The following is a 20662-nucleotide window of genomic DNA, read 5'->3' as shown; positions in this document are numbered from 1 at the left end:
AAAAGACATTCCATTCTATACAAAAGGTATTCCATTCAACTCCTCCATATCACACTGGACACATATCAAACAGTGGCATGTAACGCAGGAACATTTACAGAAGATGAGCACATTTCAACCATCACATTGTTCTTCAAAATAAAAAGGAGAAAAGAAACAGAGAAGGGGCATTACCAAGTAGAGATTTTTCTTGTCTTGAAATGCATATTGCAACTGTGGAATCCATGGACTGGTGCTCTGAGATAATATACTGCGTTCTTCCTCAAAAAATGACACCTACAAAAAAAGGAAGTGTTCAATTATATCATGATGAAAATGAGTCAGAATACATTAGAATCCCCTAATTTTACAAAGATTTCTGTCTGTGCGGCACACACCACAAAGAAATTACACAGAAAATCTTAAATACTGTTTCCTTATAATGTGCACCTTTAAAAAGATAATTTTACTCCTTCGTGTTTTTCCTTCCCCTCCCATATTCTGTTGTCCAGCTTGCTTTCAACTGAACAGTCCCTGCAGCAAAGGCCAGCTTCCCTTTCAAACTGGTGAAGCACCTACCAGTCTGCAGTGCAATCCTGGTTCACCTCATCGGGACTGGCCCTAATAAAATAAAACTCATCTCAAAAGAATCGGATGAGCAGAAAAGAAGCGAGAGCAATTACGGGGTAACATCTTACAGCTAATTTGGTAATAAATTCATTGTAAGGTATTAAAATACAAGGCTGTCTTGAAATCATCCTCTAGCATCTATTTAATTATTCAGATGTGCAGCCAGACAACAATAAATAAATTTTATTACAAAGATACTGCAAGTTCATTTAGATCACCATTCCCTGCTTTCACTGGCCCACACTCAACAAGGCTGAGTAAGTGTCATATTGAGGGTAGTATCATATTTGCTTTCTTGTCAACCCTGTCTTGCCATAGCAAGAGTAATTTTAGTTTATTTTCATTTCTGGTAGCCACAAACCACGCTAAGGGATCTCAGGAGCAACTTAACTGTGCCATATATCGGGAACAACTGATGCAGATATTGCTGTATAAATTTACGAGGTCTTCCATGGAGTCTCTCTGTCTTGTCATCTCACATCACTGAAAGATTAAGTTCTGTTTCTCACCAAACTATGATAACAACCTCCATTATCTCTTTTTTAAGTTTTCAAGTAACACATTTCTCAAAAGCTAGTGAGAGGCTCTCCATAAAATCCAGTCACCACAGTTTGCCTTCACACCCACTCTTGACGTTCTACGCCACTCTTTAGAATAAAAAAAAACCCTTTATGAATAGATTGATTGAAATTTCAAGCTATCAACAAACGGATCAATACTGATCCAGTATTTTCTTCATCTGCTTTTCCTTGTCTTACAATTAGATGGTAAGGTCTTCAAGACAAGGGCCATTTTTTGTTTTGGATGGCACCTCACCCAATAGATTCATAGACTAAAATGTGCAGAAAATATATTACTCCACTGAAATGTAGGATGATTCTTTTCAAGATGCACCTTAAACTTGCTTCTAATAGTAGCGACAAAAATGAAACGTTCAAGAAATTGCAATTTATTGTTCTACTATCATAACAGAAAACTATACATACGTGCTCCTGCGCCAACAAGGATTCCTTGCTCATCACCTTCATAGCGTACACGTCACCAGTCGCTTTCTCTCTGACTACCTTTACATCTGCAAAGTGACCGCAGCCAACCACACTCTTTACTTCAAAATCCTTCACACTGGGCTGCAGTTCCCTTAATTCAGCTATAATCTCTGCATCTATAAAAATAAAATACTTATTTTTACATGAGCCAACTGGCATTTCGCAACAAACATAACATCAAAAATGGAGGGGGGGGAAACACACAGTTCTAGACTCTCAAGAAATGTTAAATTGTTCCAGAATATGCTTCTTACAAAAAAAAAAAAAAAAAAAAAAAAAAAAAAGGCATAAAAAATAGAAAAAGGTTGTATTAAGGCATAGTTTAGACTGAAATATGGTACATACAAAAGAATCAGGAAATGGTAAGACAGTTCCCATAGCAACCATAATTCTGCCCCATTCATAACATCATAGGCTGATAATCTCTTTTGTTTCTCATTTCTTTCCAACCATCCTTTATGAAGTGTATTCTCTCAATGTGAGGGCTTTACCCAGCCGAGTTCTCCGAGTCAAGTGGCAGGGTTTGCTCCTCTGCCTGTGGGAGGCACTAGTCTATTGTCTAACAAATAACCGTAGACGTTTATTACAGATATTCAGTTCAAGTTTTCCACTGACTAGTTTCAACCCAAATGCACTGTGATAAGCAATTGTTCTCTGTAGATTGTTCTAAAAATTCTTCAGACTAGCAGAAAATCACCCTCCACTAATAATACCTAGAAATTGTTGGATAGAACTATTACAGAGAGCATGATACGTTACGTTTAACCCAATGGCTTTCTACCATATCTTCTTAGAAAAACTGGTGAACCTTTTTTTTTCTTTTCCCTAAAACGAATCTGAGCATGTTATCAGTAAAATATTTACTCCATCATCAAATACATTTCTGAAGCACAGAATTACTATTTACAAGTTACGTACGCAAAATTCAGGTAACACACGGAATCCAAAAGATTATTTCAAGCTGAGAGAGCCAAGGATTACCAAATTACTTTCTAGAATTTTGTTTCTCACATTTCTAGTCACTATCCTGCTCTCAACTTCAGATATCCTTCTATTGCACATACCTGGAGCTTTGCTGTGTGCAGTAATCATCCACTTTAAAGAAAGTGCCTCCTCAACTATAAATACAGTACAGATTAAGAAGGATGCACATTCGAATCACAGCACTTCATAAGCCACTTGCATTTGACCTTTCTGGACCTGAACAAAGCTTTACTAAGATTGCCAAGATCTCCTTTGCAAAATTGAGTCTGCCCACAAAATGTCAAGTGCTCAGACCCCTGGGTTACAATCATTAATGAATCAAAGCATTGTTTAGATATCAACATTCTTAAGCACCGCCTTTTAAAATGACACCTGAAAATTAGTTTAAACAAACTTACACTTCTTGACAAAGTTGCCAACATGTTTAATTTTCATTAAAGCAGGGTTTCTGCATTCTTCAAAAAGAACGAATAAAGAATCCAGGATGCCTTCCCGGGAGAGAGGAGACATCTGCTGTTGAGTCACAAAGAGCGGCTTCCCCTGGAAAAAAAAGAAGAAACAGCAGATGGAGTCTCAGACAACAATGAAAAGCCTCAAATCAATAACATATGTATAGAGTGGATTATATATTATTCATTTAAAAATCATGACTCCAGAAATTAGCCAAATAATACAGAAGTGAGAGGTAAATATATCAGCTGACTGCATCTATCTGTAATAGCTGGTACAGGTATTTTACTTCTAGAAAAAGCAATCTTTTCAAGATTGTTGAAATTCAGATCACAGGTTTCTTGTAACCATCTAGATCCTATCAATGACTCTGATCTGACTGCTTTTTTTCTTGACATGGTACCATGTGGCTTTTTTCATGGCACAATCAGTACCAATATTAGCTCTAGAAAGAAAAGCTGCTGAACCTCAGATGATCAAATAGCAGCTGTTTAAGTAAACCCACCTCATGACAAATCCTCAGCTACATCACCATGAAAAAACTGCAAATTGCAGGACACAGAATGCAATATTCAACCTCTGTGTGGGAAAATCCGCTCTGACTAAAACAATAACACATAAGAACAGTCACTATCCCCTGAACTGTCTGCAAACCAGGCACATGCTTTGAACTCCAATAAGCTATTGCCTTCTTTTACCCCTTCCTCCAATAAACCCCACAGGCACACTTTGAGCGTTCACACAAACAAGCAAAAGTGTATTTTGATCTGCTGGGTAGGGACACAGATAGAACAGAGACAGCTAATTCCAGGCCAGATGCTCTTTACCTGGAAGAGCTGGTTTAGCCGAGAAACGCGGCTGGTGATGGGCTCCATTGGTCCGGCCTCTACTGCATTTCGGGAGCCACACTTAAACTTCAACATCTTTACCGATTATTTGGTATAAAAGATCACCTGAAAAACAGAATTGGGACATCAGGACTTTCAAGTACAGGGTGACTTTAAATAAAAGTATGGGAGGGCTATAATTTGAGCAACGTTTGTATTTCCTTGGTGACAAAATTTATTAAAACTACCAAGTTTGACCGCGTCCGGACGCCACAGCAGTTAACGTGTTTTGGGTGCAGGCGGACAGCGAACCCTGAGGGCGCGGGGCTCCGCACACGGCGGCGTTGGCGGAGCCACCGCCCGCGGCCCCGGCCTCTCCTCAGCGCAGGGAGCCCCGGCCGCCCGCCTCCCCTGGCCCCGGCTCCGCCGCGCTCCGCACCTGCCGCCCCGCTTTGCCGCCATCCAGGTTTGAACGCAGCCACGGGCGGGTCCCGGGCGCCATCACTTCCGATGACGCGCACCCGAGCGCCCCCGCCTCAGCCAATCGCGGGGCCGGCTGCTGGAAACGCGGCCGGCACGAGCCGCGGACTCCCTGGGGGCGTGGCTGAGGCCCCTGGGGACGTCACTGCGCGTCACTGCCCGCGCGGGGCGGGCGCGGCGGCCGTTAACGGTTCTAACCGTCAGGTCGGTGGCCTGTCCGGCCCGCCCGCCGCTGAGGGGCCGGTGCCGCAGGGCGCCCCCGCTCCGCTCCATCCCTCGGGAGAAAGCGGGGGCGGTGAAGGGAAGGGCTGGGCAGGAGCTGTGCCAGGTCGTGGCTGTCGCTCAGCTGCTGCTCTGCTCTCACGATTCTGTTGTTGTAAGGTCTACACAGCACTTGGCCTGTATTTCCTTTTTTTTTTTTTTTTTTCCACCCTTTTCCAAATCGTGAGAGGCAAAAATGACTCATTCTTAATAGTTCTGACTGGAACTGGTTCAACTGTAGACCAGACGTCATAGTTGGCAGCAGTTAACTGCCAGGTAGGACAGCCAGAGGGGAAATGAGAATGTTTTTAGAAGCTTTAAATTTTCTTCTGTAAAATGCTTATTTGACCTTTGTGTCCCAATTATTTATTTCTTTTGTGATGTGCATGGCCATTTATACATATATAGGGTAATTAGTTTTCAAGTGAAGCATTGGTGGAAACGTTCCAGCTCGGCATCCCTGCCAAAGCGCCTCCCGCCATCCATCACCCTGCTCGGTGGAACGCGGCGCGACCTTGTTCAACAATGGATCCGCGCACCGATGGCAGCAGAGAACAGCAGCATGAAGCGCTGGTGCCGTCTGCAAACATCACAGTCATGCAAACACAGGACGCTAATTCAAGTGCAGTTCTTTGTCACACAGTGGTTCAGCAGGTTTTAAGCTGGTAACAAAAGTGTAGGTAATGGGTTTCCTTGAAAATAATCATGGTGCTGTGTAGTGACATAAAACAACATGTTTTGCTCTCCAGCAATTTTAACTATGCTAATACTAGCTTGGCATCTAGCTGATAATTTAGTCAGTCCGTCAGTGCATTAGTTTAAGACTTTACACGAATTACTTTACATATTTGGTGCTTCCTTCTACTTCCTTCCAGTCCACCCCAGAACACATATTTTTGGTGTATTTCTTGTCTCTAACTTACATATCTGGGTTCATTTCAAGTTATTAAACCTGAAAGAGTTCTTAAAATCTAATTCATTGTCTATCACCTGCACTGCTAAATTGCTTTTTGGATTCCGTTCAGGACACTGTCGTCGTCTGTGTTTCATCCACAGCTGTCTTGCACAGGACAGATCAGCTTCCGTTTCAAAAACCAGTCTATTTTCATGCTAATGCATTTTAGTAAAATACTACATCCTGCCTTGTTGTTTTGAACCACTTGATGTCTAAGGGCACTTTGTTCTGGATTTTGGACAAGTCTCATCTGCCATCCAAACTAAGAGGGGAACTTTAGGCTCCTCTGCCCTTCCTCTTCTTCTGCACAAGTACCATTAGCCTCCTCTCTTTTAACTGCCAAAATTCAGTAAAATATCCACATTGTTTCTCATGCCACTTCAGAAATTACTATATCTGTACATTAGTTTAGATTTAGAAAGAGGAGGAAGCAAAAGATTTGGGTTGTCTGTCTGACAGCTCATTTCCGTGTTGTATTAAAATACCAAGGTGTGGCTGATTCCATCTTCTCTGCAGGATGGCACAGAACAGCAAAGTGGATGAGGAGGTGGGTCATTAAAGGTTTCATCCCATCCACATTTGGCCACCCTTTCCCTTCTACTACATAAACACTTCTGGGTCTCACACACAACACCCCAAATCTGTTTGATCCACAAGGTGTGTTGCACAGCCCTCCTTGACAAACAAATCTGCCCCAGTAATCTAACTGGCCTCTCAACTGCCCAGCAGGTTCAACTACACTATGAGTCTAATTGCTACAATTTTCATGTTTATAACTTCATTTTCCCAAATAAAGATTTCCTTGTTTGTGTACTGCAGAGTGCTTGCAAGGCTGTTGAAAGTGTTCTTTGGGACAGATTCTGTTTTCCTCAAAATTTAGGGGAGGGCTCAGGTTAGATTAGTTCCCTTCAAGAAGGCCTTTAAGCACAAATTTTGCTAGAAGCAGCCATTTGGTGGGAGATCACTTACTGGTTTTGCTCCTTTGGCGCTGTGTAAAAGGCTCACATAAACAACATATCTACAAGTAAAATGAAATAGTGGCATAAAAATACAGCTGCACCAGAGCTGTTATCAAACATTAAGAAAAGGAGCTGAAGTGGCAGATGGAGGGGGCAGAGGGGAGAGAGAAAAGCTGTGCAGTTTTAGCAATAAAACCTCAGTACCCATTTTTGATGTCTCAGATTAAATATAAAAATAAATACCTTTCCAGAAGAACACGTGTTTTGTTTTTCTTTAAATTGGTGATCTGAAGTCTTCAGAGTTAAAATGATGATTCCTTCATACTGTTGATATTTTTATCAAGGGCAATCGTAGTACACTGCTTTTTTGTCTTTATAACTGTCAAATTATATATCACTTCTTGATCTTGGCAGCTGCTCCTGTGGATAACCTCACTAACCTTGAAGGATCAGCAGCAGACCTGCAATTGTACAAAACAGGGGCTTATTCCCTACTATTAATAGGTCATTCAAAAGTGTAACAGAATAAATAGCACTCTGATTTTCCCTAAACAGGTCCCAATATGGTGCTCAACTTGTTTTGACATCTCACCATGCACTGTATTGGTTACCATCTGCTTGGCATATTTTTATTATAAGAGCAGGGGTTTCCTTTTATTTCCTCGGTGAAAATTCCCCCTCGTGCTGTTGAATAGGGCACGAAAGTGACCGCGTTCTAAAGATTCCTTGTCACTAACACCCCTCAGGCTTGCTCAGGGTCGAAGGCACCAGGTAAGTGTAAAAGATCAGGTACACAGGTATGCCGCTTTTGCCAAGAACCCAGCACTCAGTCTCATCCAAACTAACATCATCATATTTTTATGGGCAGAGAGGTGCCAAATCCCCCCTAACACCATCTGGCTGTGAACTTCTGTATTTACAGCAGCATTGCCTTAAATACCATCATCTGCGGAGCAACAAGACACTCGTGTCTCCTCCCAGGGTGCTGACTTCCTAAGATACACACATGGCTAGAAGGTAATAAAAAAGACTTGTGCTACCACAATTCTAAGAGCTAAGCATGACCAAAAAATTCCCATTTTTTCATCCTACTTTGGAAATCTCCTATTAGACACATAGCCATCACCCAGCCTTCTATTTATTTATAAAAATGCAAACAGACACAAGTGATGCTCTTCAGACCTAAACCCAGTTCTGAGAATTCCTCATTCCAACACCCACTTTCAGTCACTACCCATGTTTTCTTACCAAACTCTCCTAACATACAGCCAGATGTTCAATTTCTCTTTAAGCCAAAACCAAATCATGTTAAATTCTGGTGTGACCAAAATTAAATGGTAACTGCAAACCGAGCATTTAACTGCATGAAAGTGAAGTGCTTTTATAATCCTGATTGTCTTTTTCTATATTCGTCCTAAAACAAAGTACCTCAGTACTTACTGGAGAAATAATTTATTAATTTTGAGATGCAGTGAAAAGCAAATGATCTTTTACATAGCTTCAGGCTTCCTTTGTGCTATCACAGGAATACCCCTGATTCCACAAAAATTGTTTTATAGAAAACGATTTATTAAATGTCACGATCTGTCAAGACACATGAATATTGATGTGTTCACATTAACATCTCCTGGAGCTGCTGAAAACTAAATTTGTCATGACTTACTGGGAATTACATGTTGCAGAGAAACAAGTGACAGTGGCTTAATTAAAGCAAAACTGATGAAGTATTTGAGCAACTACAATAAATGTTTAGTTTTAAATGTAGCTAAGGAACTATCTGCGTGTTTTCACTGACATGGAAAGGAGGGCAATGTTGAACTCTCTTTAAGAAGATAAAACCTAGAATGGGACAGGTACATTTTATCATCTAGAAATTGCATATAACAAAATACTCTCTCTGAAATGTAGATACTCCGATCACATAAAAGATGGCCATATCGAATTATATTTTCGCTAGATTCCAAAAGAAGATAAGAATTGAGATACCATTATAGTGAAGATACTGAATTCATTTGGGAGCACAACTGAAACTTGTTATAATTTAATCTCACATTGGTCCTAGGACAAAGGAATTTTAGGAGTTCACAGGAGGACTTTTTACTTGCCTTAAGCCAACAAATCCACAGGAAACACACCCTTTAGTTTACCACACCAACAATTTGCTTGCTTGTGGTCTGGTCATCTGCCTTCTCTGCCATGTGTTGGAATTCCATGTAGAAACCTGGCATTCCCCACCCTCCTGTGGGCTGCGCAACGTTGTGTATCCTGATTGCGGTGGAAGCATTTCTCACTCAATCCAGTCCATGCACTATATTTGGAAACTGGAAATTTGACTGTCATCAAGAGAAAGTGCCTAAAAATACTCATTCTGTCTTAATATAAGTAGTAGGCTATGGTTGATCTGTCCCTGAGATCAGCCAGAAGCAATGATGTGCCAGACAGACCTGTCTCTGTCCAATATTGATGAGCAGCAGAGCCATGCACACCCATAAATCTCTTTGGCTGACTTCCAGAAAGTTGTAAGGGTATGAATTAATTTAGGAGTTAGCTAGATGGCATTGAAGGATACTCGTGTATCACTATACCATTGTGATTCAGGGAAGAACAGGTCTCGTAACCGTTTGGAGTTTTCTAGAATAAATGTTTGATTGATGTTGATGTAACAAAATGGCAGGCAGCCATCCGGGGAGGGAAGAATCACTAAATCCGTTTTCCACTGGAGTGGAAAACATCCCCCCTTTTAGAAACAGGGGTGTTTGTTAAGGTTTGTTTGTTTTTTAATAGGTCAGTTCAGTGCCGGTTGCAAACTACAATTCAGTTGGGAAGAGCCTTCTCATATCACATCCACACACCGAAGCAATTGCTCCAGCCGCCTCTGCTGTACAAGTCATTAGGAAATAGAAGGTGCTTTCCTGCGCCCGGTGTTGACTGAGATGTGGCTACAACATACTACAGAGTTCCAAGATCTGTTATCTAAAAGCAAAATAAAACCACTGGCTCTTACCTATACTTTAGTAAAACAAATTGTCAGACTGAAGGATCAAAATTCAGTATTAAAATAGATTAAAGAAAATATATTAAATATGTTAAAATTATATGAGCTCTTTTAAAAACAAAAGACACAAAAAAGAAACGCACCACAACTTTGTACTAACTCTTGTGAATTAATTGACAGAGGTAGATTGGGCTTCTTCATATAATTGAGCTTGAAAGAAATTCTATCTTTTTGCTTTGGAAGATTTATTCCAAAAATCCCAGTAAAAAATAATCTGCACACCGCAGCCTTGCAGGCCTGGTGGCAAGAATGAACAGGGTAGAAAAGAACAACAGTAGCACTTTGTTCAGAGTACAAATAAAAGCATCAGATGAGGCAATGACAGCTTCAATGTAGAAAGACTCTTCCAGGTAAGACTAAAAGGAATTTAGGTACGATTGCCTGTCTCTTTTTTAATTTGGAATCACGATTTTGGTACTTTACAGATTTAAGATGTTCCTGCTCCGAGTGGGTGTGTTCATTCCCGTCTTGAAGAACTCAGCAATGACAGCCTACATGTTACTTTATTTAATTCTTCTAGAATTAGTTCTATACTGTTTGCTTGGAGGCCAAGGAATATTTTACAGTGACTATTGTGGGATTCTGATTTTTAAACAGCTTTTCAATATTAAGAACTGTGATGAATAAGTGATGAAGAGAGACCACTGACAAACAGTGAAGTAACTTGATGTTCATATCAGGATTCAATGACAATTTCTGGCTGCTCTGGAGCTCCCTGCATGGCCAAATGGCTCTTTTTGGAGCGCTGTTTGCCATTCCTGATGTGCTACCGGCCTGGCTCACATTGTTTTCTTAAATTTCCTTTGCTACCCAGAAGAAAAAGGCTACAAACCCAGTATATTCTACCTCAAACAAACAAAAAGCAGGGTAGGAAGTTGCTGCAATGATGCGACCGATGTTCATGGTCTGCCAAGGAATTGCATTTAGCCATTTTTAGTCAAAGACTAGACACTAGAATACAAGTCCTGAAAGAGGAATGGAAACTCCATGCAAAAGTTTCTGTGTAATAAAGATTTCCTGCCAAAAAAAGGGTTAAGGCTACTTTTCTTTTCACCTGTGTTTTTAAAGTACTGCACATGGACTTAAAGTTTAAAAATCACTTTTTAATAAAAGGTGGTTTTATGCTGTTTCAAATTAATCCATAATTGAATTAATTACATAGGGACTAAGGTAGAACTATTTTTACTTTCTGCTCTTCACGCAGCTATCCAGTTTTCCTCAGAGCAATGAGTCTTGTTCAGGGGTTCTCTGAATTTTGAAATGCATCAGATGCAGCATTTATGAATTGTGAAGCGCTGGAACAGGCTGCCCAGGGCAGTGGTTGAGTCACCATCCCTGGAGGGGCTTAAAAGATGTATAGATGAGGTTTTTAGGGACATAGTTTAGTGGCAGAGTTCGATTATGGTTGGATTCGATGATCTTGAGGGTCTCTTCCAACCAAAATAATTCTATGATTCTGTGATTCTGATTGTGCTGGTGGATTAAAACAGCTAATAGCAATTACTTTCTTGGAAGCAAAGGGAGAGGTGCAAATTTATTGCAGCATCGTAAATATCACAATTCTTAAACCTTTTAAACATGAAGCAGAAAGTAGTCAGCTTTTCATAGCAACGAATTATCAGAAAAAGCCTAATAGCCAATCTCAAAATGACAAAACCAAACCAAAAATCTCTGCTAACTAATTGTCATATTGCTAAAGCAGAACACCAACTACCACTTAAAATCCTCCAGGAGACAGCAGCAAAAGCAGCAGAAGAGGCTGAGTTCTGCATCAACACAACCCACCATGAACAGATACTAGGAAACAAAGAGTTTACATTTTAGAATACAGGATGTTGGAATAAAAGAGTATTTGCACACAGGCTGCATAGTTTGTCGCACCTCTGTCCTCTCTATGCACGTATGTTCCCCTGCATTTCACTCTGATGCCTTTCAGTATCCCAACATCAAAAGATGACAGAGCCCGTGTCACCACCCTGCTGCCAGCTGCCCAGCTGTGGCACACGCAGGAGGACACACAACTGCCACAGCATGATTGGAAGTACCAACTCATCGCAAAAATGGCAACTGCTAAATAACATTTTTCTTTTCCTCCCTATCAAGTCCTTTGTAAGGGGCCATTTCTGCCCAAGCGGCATATAAATTTTATGTTGTTAGTAGATTGATGCTCTCTCACTTCACCTGCACTGTGCTTCGTGCCAAAACCACACGACTGCATGACTTCAGTCATAAAGAAAAAAGGAATCAATAAGTCTGGACAGCTTGTGACGCTTTGTGTCAGATTTTCACTGCCTGTATGGCTATTTTTTAATTTAGACAAAAATAGTTAACACAGCAGTTGCATGCAAAAGGAAGTCATCTGCTTCTTATCTAATGTGTAATTCAATAATTCCTATAATTGATCTTCATTGACAGTTTATGCAAGCTCACTCACCCACACTGCACATATTGTGCTTCCTGACATAATTCCCAACATAGACTATGATATTTCAACAGAGGAAGCTTGTTAAATCAGGTCAAACAAAATAAAGAAGCAGAAGCTTCTGAAAGTCCTTGCAGCTGTCTGTCTTTCCACCCTTTCCCTCCCCCCCAAAGAAATCCAACTATTGGAATTTTTATAATGGGCCAAAAATACAAAACCTAGTCTTGTTAAATGTTGATAGGCTTCAGAAGAAAAATACATCATAATTTTTTCCCTAGATGCCAGACTATTTCTGTTAATCATATATAACTGCCAGTCTTTATTGTTTCCATGTGGTTTGATTTTCCCTGAAAGTGCCATATATATTCTAATGATCTGCTGAATTAAAAGAATTCTAAATCTGTTCTCAATTGATGAGATGCTATTTTTGAGATAGGCCAATAACGGACATTTTCTCTCACAGACAAAGCAACAAAGAAATGATGGAGGTGATAATGGGTCTTCAGGTGTCTGAAAGAGTGATATGTAATTTCAGAAAAACAAACAATAGATGTGTTTTCCATTTACAATAATTGTAAATAAAGATGAGCATAATGTTTCTGTTTTATAAACACTTGTCTAGCCAGCATTCTCCAACTATTTCAAATGAATCTCATAAGAACTGAGAAATAGGAAGAATTTAACAGACTAATGACTAATAGATACAATTAATTGCAGCAGAAAGCCAGACAAAGTTAAATAGAAGCATGCTAAAATACTAGATACAGAAGGCTAGGAGATCATTTCCAGAGTATACGCCACCACAGAGGAACCCCTGGTTTAATTTTCTATAAATGCAAAGAAACTGCAGCTTTTTAAACAAAGCATTATTTGAAGCTCAGAGCGAGGCACTTTTCCAAAGATGTAGATTCCTTTATTACTGATTCTCTTCCCAGCTGTAAGACCTAATTCTATAGCAGCTGAGCAAATGATTCCCGTAAATAACCTCCTTCATCCACAGTGTTTCCCCTCCTCTGGGGGGGTGAGCTCGTAGGGTAACTACCAACTGTGCTGAATGATTTTCCAATGTCTGATGGCTATAGCACTTCAGGTTAGTTATACTACACCTTATTGAGCTAGTAAGTCATCAGGAGAAAAAGGGAAGCAACCAAGGGTGATACGTGTGCAGACACAATAAAAATCACAGTAGCCTGGCTCTTACCATTCATGTCCTCAGCAAGTTCCTAGGGAGGCTTCTGCACCAGAGAGGGATGTTGGCATCCTCTGAAGGGTACGATAATGTTTCATGAGCTCTGCAGTCATATTATTTTCTGTGGAAGCATCTTCTTTTTCCCCACAGAGTAACTTCTGAAACAGTAAAACAAACAAAAACACTTGAAGGGCAAACCCATCAATATTTCAGTTATTTGTATAGAGGTTCCTCTTTTGGAGTTAAAAAATGGAATAAAACTGACACAGCATGTACCTTGCCTGTCACTGACCCTGAATTGCACAAAGGTGACCCAAGGAGTAGCAAGGACCAGTAGCTTTGGGCCAGCCTGTGTGGCACAGGAAGCCATCCAGCCTCTATCAGGGGGATATTCAATAATGCTTTGGAAGGCAGTTGCTTCCCTCTCTTTCAGCCTTTGCTGAAATTTCTTCATTTAAATATAAATTTGGGGAAGCAATATTCATCTATCTATGCAATGTCCTTCAGTCAAAACAGTGAGGGAAAATATAAAAATTAATTAACTTCTTCACATAAGGCTACATCTGACACTAACATCAAAGAGGATGACTGAAGTAGGCAAAAATTATGTTTATTTAAACTAAGGTATTCTTTTAATAGTAAAATGTTTCTGAAAGAAACCAGATACCCAAATATGTGGGAGATAATGCAAGCTCACCCACAGCACTGAAATAATTAATGTAAGACAACTTTTGACAACTCTTCCTGCCCAACAATGCTGGTTTCATGCGGCTCAAAAGATCTTGTCAGGCAGAGGTCTGGAAGCCTTATAAAACAACCTGATCTCCACAAGAGAGGAACATCACAGTCCGAAGCACGGCAGGTAACAAAGGGCAATCAGCCAAACGGAGCTCTGGAGAGCCTGAATTGCTGCAGAGTTTTATCACGGTCTCTGCCTCTATGATAAAAAGCTGTCAAATAAGCAAAATACGCACACGATCTCTATATCCTTTTACAACAGCACGTCAAAGTATTCATCAATCCCGATGAATAATATTTGGCTTCATGTTTGTCACGTCTCTCGTTTGTCACATTGCAGGTCATGCTGGTTTCACATACCCCGTGGGAGAAGTTGACTGTGAACTCAGACCGAGGCTGCACTAAATGGTCATAAATGTCCTTTCTGATGAGACAGAGCTTGCCCAGCCTCTGCAGGCACAGAATGCTATAAAGCAAGATTTTAAAATGAGAAACAAGAATAGAAGATACTTTATTAAGGTAGTGTTCATAGCTGAATTTCACCCCCATATAAATCATGTGTAGGTGAATATTAGATTTAAGCAGTTAACGGAATGTTGAGTATATTAGTGACAAATATGGTCTATGAACTTTCTAAAATGTCTAGAAGTGTGCAAAGCAATAATGCGGGGAAGGCAAGAGAGAAAGACAAAGGAAACTTTTAATCTTGGGGTTTATTTTCAGGTCACAGACTGAATGAAAATTTGGCTTTTCCATAGAACACCCACACCCAAGCAGGAGAGCAAAGATTCTGATTAATGTGATACCCAGAGCATCACAACTTTCTCCATGGTTGTTTTTTTCATACAACATAGTTAGTTAATTAGATCTCCTCTGATCAATCATTGAATTACCGCTTCAAAAAGCATTATGATATTATGAGGGTGCCTTGCAGCAATGAACCACTTTGATTTTTCTGTCCTAACACATTTACAGCTAGCATGAATTTGGTCCTAACAGTAGGAAGAAATACTTTTTCTTTTTTAAATTACAAGCACAATTTAAAATCTGACCGGTAAAGTTATTGTAATATGGATTCATTCTCTCCCCTTCTCCTTTCTGGTATATAAGATCAATGGCTTTCATGCCTTCCTTGTGTCTTATGTTTTGATCTCAGGCTCTTTGGAGCTGTGACCTTCTCCCTCATGTTCTATTCAACAATTTTAGTACCATCACTGTTACACATCTGTGATTTCAGCTGTGTTATAGCATCTCCTTCCCTGAACCTTGGGAGTCTATCTCAAAAACCAAAGAAGTGTTCTCATTACAGGACGATACTAACAGGATCTCATTTGTTTTCCTCTTGCAACTTGGCTCTTGAAGAGAAATTGTGAACTGAGGGTTACGACTGTATGTTGAAACTTCCCCATGAGATTTGTGCAGGACCTGGCACTGGGGACTGTTGGCTCCTTCCTGCCTCAGCTTCTCTTCATCCCTCTGTGAAACGGGAACACTGATTATAGGACAGTGTCACCCCAGGACTTGCCTCATCATAGTTTCTGTGAAGAGCTTTGGACTCTTTGGAATGCAGACAGTACGGGGAGAGATGGGATTAATATGTAGTTTTTGGAAAAGTCTGGTTTTGCTGCCTCTCCAAAAGCAGATGACGTTGCATGTGTAATAGTCAGGGATCTTTGCATAGTGCTGTACAGAGGAGTTCTTCTGTGAAGAAGTGAAGCAGGCCCAAAAAAAGCTTTTAAAATCATGCTTCTGTTAGTGATACGAGTCCCCAAATAGGAGAAAAGATGAATTGTGGTTTTGAGCAGTATAAATGATGGAAAACAGTTTACATTTTAATCCTAAAGACACACACTTGCCAGATGAGAGCTGAACTATAGCATAGGAAGTTCTGCAATTGCCTTACCAGCACAACAGTGCAGTCTGCAGATAATTAAGGAACAGAAACCAATACCCACAATTCAACAGTATGCCTTAGCTACTATTTGGCAATTCTTTTTCTCTTGAAAATTCTTATATATAAATATGAGCTTAGAATGGTAATTACTCATAACAAGTGTTATTTCATTGTGAATTGTTCTCATACAGCAATATGCAACCACATGTGTTAAAAATAAAAAACCCCACAACAAACAGAACTCTTGTGCTGCCAGCCACGCTGACCTGCACTCTGAGACTAAGTCTGCTATTCTGAATTTGAATGCGCTACCTGGTACGTGGGCAGCAGGCCCCAGGGAGATGATACACCAGGCTGGCAACTCTCCATGTGAAACAGAAAGGTTCTGATGAACTGAAAGGGATTTAGAAACTAGCAACTAGATTGAGAAGACACAGGATTTTCATTTTCCTGGAGAGATTAAGACCTGGGTATTTTAATAGCAAGGTTTATTACAACCCCCAAAATAAACCCCAACAAGTTTTGTTACTTCTTTCATTCCTTTTTTAGTATTGGTTTCTTCCTGAACACCTGTTTCAACCCAGAGGAAACTTTTTCATGAGCTAGTATTTAGTAAATACTATGAAGTAATTTAGTATTTAGTCAATATTAACAAGCAATGCCTGGCTTTTCCAGCTTGAACTAATACAAGCAAGGTGAAAACCAAGAATGATTCCAAGTATGATCCTGTTATCAGAACACACACCGATAGATATCTCACCCTGCCTGCCCTCTGCCTGGCCTTCCTGTCTGGATGCCCAGAAGATCCGGCATTTAACTTCAGGCTTAAGAGAAACATGTATGAGGTAACAATGCTCTTTTTAGTAACTGAGCCGTTTAAATGAAACACAAGTAAAGAAACCACAGTTTGAAAGCACGAAAAAGGAGAAGGCTGCTGGGGAATAGTGCTGACTAACTCATGCTAATGCAGGGTCTCTCAACCGTGTAGAATGAGCTTCAGCTAACCAGGAGCAACTTAATTACCTCTGTTCTATGGTTTTCCACCTACATGTTCATCGCAGTTCATGCTCTTGAAAAGTGCTGAAGAAATAGCTCTGGGGATGAAAGGTTGCTCCTCTCACAGGTAACGGGTGTTGCATAAACTCTTGCTGAAAGCTTTTATGCTACACATATCCAGGATGCCTCCATCTGCACAGGATTGTCTGGCTCCTAATGATGTGACAGTTCAGGGTCTGTGATTTTTTTCCAGTGCTTGCGATTAGCAAATGAAGGGATCCCTTTGCACCAGTTGAAAGGGTAGGTTTTATGGGGACAAAATACCTCAAACCAAAACCCCCTTAAGGCTGCCTATTCCTTTATCTTAAGGTAGTATATATGGGAAGGAAACTCTGCTGCATGCACAGCCTCTCTGAAATGCTCAAAATGAATGAATATGAGCAAGAGGTTCTTCTGTCCAGTCTCCCATAAATCTTGATCTCAAAGACAAAAGGTCACATTTTTCCTGCTACAGCCACATGCAGCATCAGCCAGAGCAAGGTTTTTGGAGCTCACGAGCCCTGCAGATGGAACACAGAAATGTTCTCCAAATCCAGCAAGGCTGACAAGGGAGTCACCTGAACACAGGCAGGAACAAGCTCACCTTCAGTTGTGCCTCTGCACTGGTCACACACTCCCTAATGAGGGACAATAACTGGCCAGATCCTCATGGATGCAAAGGTGCTGGTATTTGCACCAAATAGTTCATAGGCCCTAAGGATTAGTAATTATGCAATATTACATGAATAAATATACAGCTAATAAAAAAGCCTGTTATCCTGTACTTTCTGCTTCCAAACTTCTTGTTCCCAATAAGTGAATCAGGCCTCTCATCAGATAATTTATAGAATACCAGTTTCCATAACAACATAATTGCTCAATGAAACAAAAATACCTGGCAGAGTTGCCATTATCATGAAATAATTGACCACAACAGTGCATGAAGGAGGCTGCATTAGAACCAAGATTGCTTCATGTCAGTGCGGCCAATTACAATCCAATAATGCTAGATCAAAGACCATCGTACCTAACAGAAGTCATTACGAGTTGCAGCACATCCATAAGAAGCAGAGCAGGATGATAGTGAACAAATATTTTTCCTCACAACAAAGCACAAAGTCATGTTTAAGCATTTACATGACCAACACCATGACAGGCAATTTTAGCACCTAATGGTTTCCTATAAAGAAATACAAGCCAGAAGATCTCACTCAGTTTGTGTCTTTATATGAACAAAAGCACAGGCTAGTTTTTCTTTTCTAATAGGAGTGTTTGTTCCACAAAGACTAATCAAACATTGTCATGTTGTAAGATTCAAGAGGGAGTAACTCACACTCAGTGCTGAAAACACCTACTTCATTTAAAAGAATCCATAGTCTAGCTGTAGCTCTGCATCTACCCATGGAGCCATGAGATCATTACTCCTGTGAACTGCAGGAGCAGCAAGCCCAGGGCCAGGTCTGTGTGGAAGTGCTCAGGCCTAACACCTCTCAAGTAGATGTGCATGGCCCTGTCCCAGGTCTGCTCTGGGCTCTCTGGTGCTCACTGTGTCCCAGGGACATTCTTTGTTTCTTTGCAGCTTCTCCAGCTGAGAAAGCTTGAAGCAATGAGAAGCGGTGCTGCAGCCCCTCAGAGTAGTGTATATCTGTAATGATGCTGAAGGCACATGATGGCAATCCCTGCAGCTGGTGCAAGAGCATGTGAGGCTGGGAGCCCTTGTGGAGTGTGTCAGAGGATTGTGCCAGTAAGAGGGACCCTGTCTGTTATCTGGCGTCTGCCTAGAGCACAGCAAGTTAAGAAGGAGCCCTAGGTGCAAAGTAGCATGTATGTCATATGGCTGGTCAGGGCCAGGTGTGAAACAGCCAAATTGCTGGTGTGGTATCCCTAACAAATCAAACTGGCCTAAAATATTGGCCATGCAACACCATAGTAGTTCTGCTCGTTCCCAGCACTGTCAGCTTTGTTCTGGAGAGACCACTACAGCATGCTTCCAAACTTCATACCTCAAAGTGACTAAAAGCTGTAGCACACAAAGTATTTATGTCTCTAACTCATAGATGTCTCAGTATGATATTCATATGTGCCATATAACAAGTCAAAACTATTACTCTATTCTTTTCCTTTTGCATCCCCTGTTCCTTACACGGGGGCAGTAGGGCAAGCACAGGATGGTGTTGGCTCTGTCCTTAGGCAGTCCTGAGTCACCCAGGCCATGCTTGACACCCTTAGCAGTCAAGGGATTTTTCCCCTGACTTGGATGTCATGAGTCACCTTGGTGGCTGAGTGCTTTTTCTGCTCTGATATAATACTGATAACCTTGGGAAACAACAAACTTGCTGGGGACTCTGTGAGGATCTTGAGCTTTGAGAAAAATCAGGATGGTCTTTTATTGTACTATATGTTGCTTGGCTTACACTCATAACAGATTTCTTTTCCATTCTGTTTAAACAGAAATTTCTGTTCTCCCTTACCAACCTCTGCAAATATACTTTCCCATCTTGTCTTTCTTCTACCCAGCACCAGAGAAAACCTAGGAACACATACCAGGTAGCTTTGGACATTAGAGAAGCAAAGAGGAAAGAAAGGTCACACATGAGTCTGTCTTACTCTGGCTTTGCAGTTCTGGCCTGCTTCGAAAGCAAGACGTGTGCATATCCTTTAATTATTCATTTGGGTAACTTCAAACTCTGATCAAACTCTCTTAGGCTGCCTGGACCTCTTGCTGCCCGTCTTGCAGCAGCAGGAGGCTGTGGTAAACCAACACAGCTCAGTACAAAGGTACACAGACAACCAGAATAACTAACACATTTGTCAGAAATAAAGTGCAGTAAAGCAAAGAGAAAAATAAAGCAATTAATCATTCAAAAAGATGAGAGAGAGCAAGCAAGCATGGCAAAAGAAATCTGATAGCTTGTGCCACCTCCCCTGGAAGACTTTCAGCCCACTGACAGGAAGATTAAGGATGCTGATGGGAATTCCTCTCTCACCACAGTCAGCTTTAAAAGCACAGGACAATAATCTACTTTCACAAGTCTGGCTGTGGCTTTCCTGCAACACATCTTTTCCTCCCCTTACTCTAAATGAAAAAGGATGATCCCTTGCAGTGCTTGTTTTCTGAGTGCTGCCCTCACAGCGGAGGTGAAAGTATTGATTGAAGCACTTGGGCATTTATTGGATTTGCAGCTTTTCTGACGTGTGAAAAATGTTTTTCCCTGCTTAACTTGCACAGTCCTACAAACTCCAGTGTTTGCTGGAGTAACCACCAAAGGTCCAGACCCTCTGCCACACTTCCTTTGTGAAGAGACCAACCAGTGAAATCCCTGGAAGGCAAAATGCTAATTTCAAAGCGTTGGTTTTAACAACATACTTGACATTGGGCTTGAAGAGACTGCTCAGGTTAGAGTTCACCTCTCCTTGCCCCTCTGGGGAGGACAGTACACATTGCCATAGCTTGAGCTGGCTTGCCTGTTTCAGTATCTTTCTCCTTGAGGAACCTGTTTAGCAGCGTGAATTGCGCTGGCAGACAGCCCTGCATGGCTCCTTGAGTGAAGTTCTCCAACCATTCCCATGGCTTATTTACTGTACTAGGTCATTTTGGGATGGGAAAAAGCAAGAGGAAATTACTTAACAACAAAGTCAGTGCTGCCCTTTTTCCCCATACAGGATAGAACTTTTTGCTACTTGCTTTTCTTTTACAGCCCTGTAAGTTTTTCACTGGAGCAAGAACAGAATGATTGCTTCTCTTATAGGCAATTTTA

General features: G+C 40.9%; 1 protein-coding gene across 8 annotated transcripts in view; it reads right to left on the bottom strand.

Moving 5' to 3' along the window:
- CIT (citron rho-interacting serine/threonine kinase) overlaps nt 1–4410 on the bottom strand; it is a 75326-nt gene extending 70916 nt beyond the window's left edge. For 7 of the 8 annotated variants that reach the window (XM_082066634.1, XM_082066637.1, XM_082066638.1 and 4 more), the window contains exons 1-5: nt 4356–4410; nt 3917–4042; nt 3038–3179; nt 1596–1771; nt 175–276 (exon numbers count right to left, since the gene is read on the bottom strand). In XM_082066634.1, the coding sequence (XP_081922760.1) occupies nt 175–276; nt 1596–1771; nt 3038–3179; nt 3917–4012 (516 nt within the window). In that variant the 5' untranslated portion in view covers nt 4013–4042; nt 4356–4410. Of the gene's footprint in view, nt 1–174; nt 277–1595; nt 1772–3037; nt 3180–3916; nt 4043–4164; nt 4288–4355 lie in introns of those variants that run through there. The other variant, XM_082066635.1, reaches the window with a different exon arrangement.
- Nucleotides 4411–20662: the final 16252 nt, after the last annotated feature.

The sequence above is a fragment of the Streptopelia decaocto genome, assembly GCF_964273445.1.
Source record: "Streptopelia decaocto genome assembly, chromosome: 15".
Lineage (NCBI taxonomy): Eukaryota > Metazoa > Chordata > Aves > Columbiformes > Columbidae > Streptopelia > Streptopelia decaocto.
The sequence above is the reverse complement of the archived record's forward strand: the minus strand, read 5'-3'. Positions and strand labels throughout refer to the sequence as shown.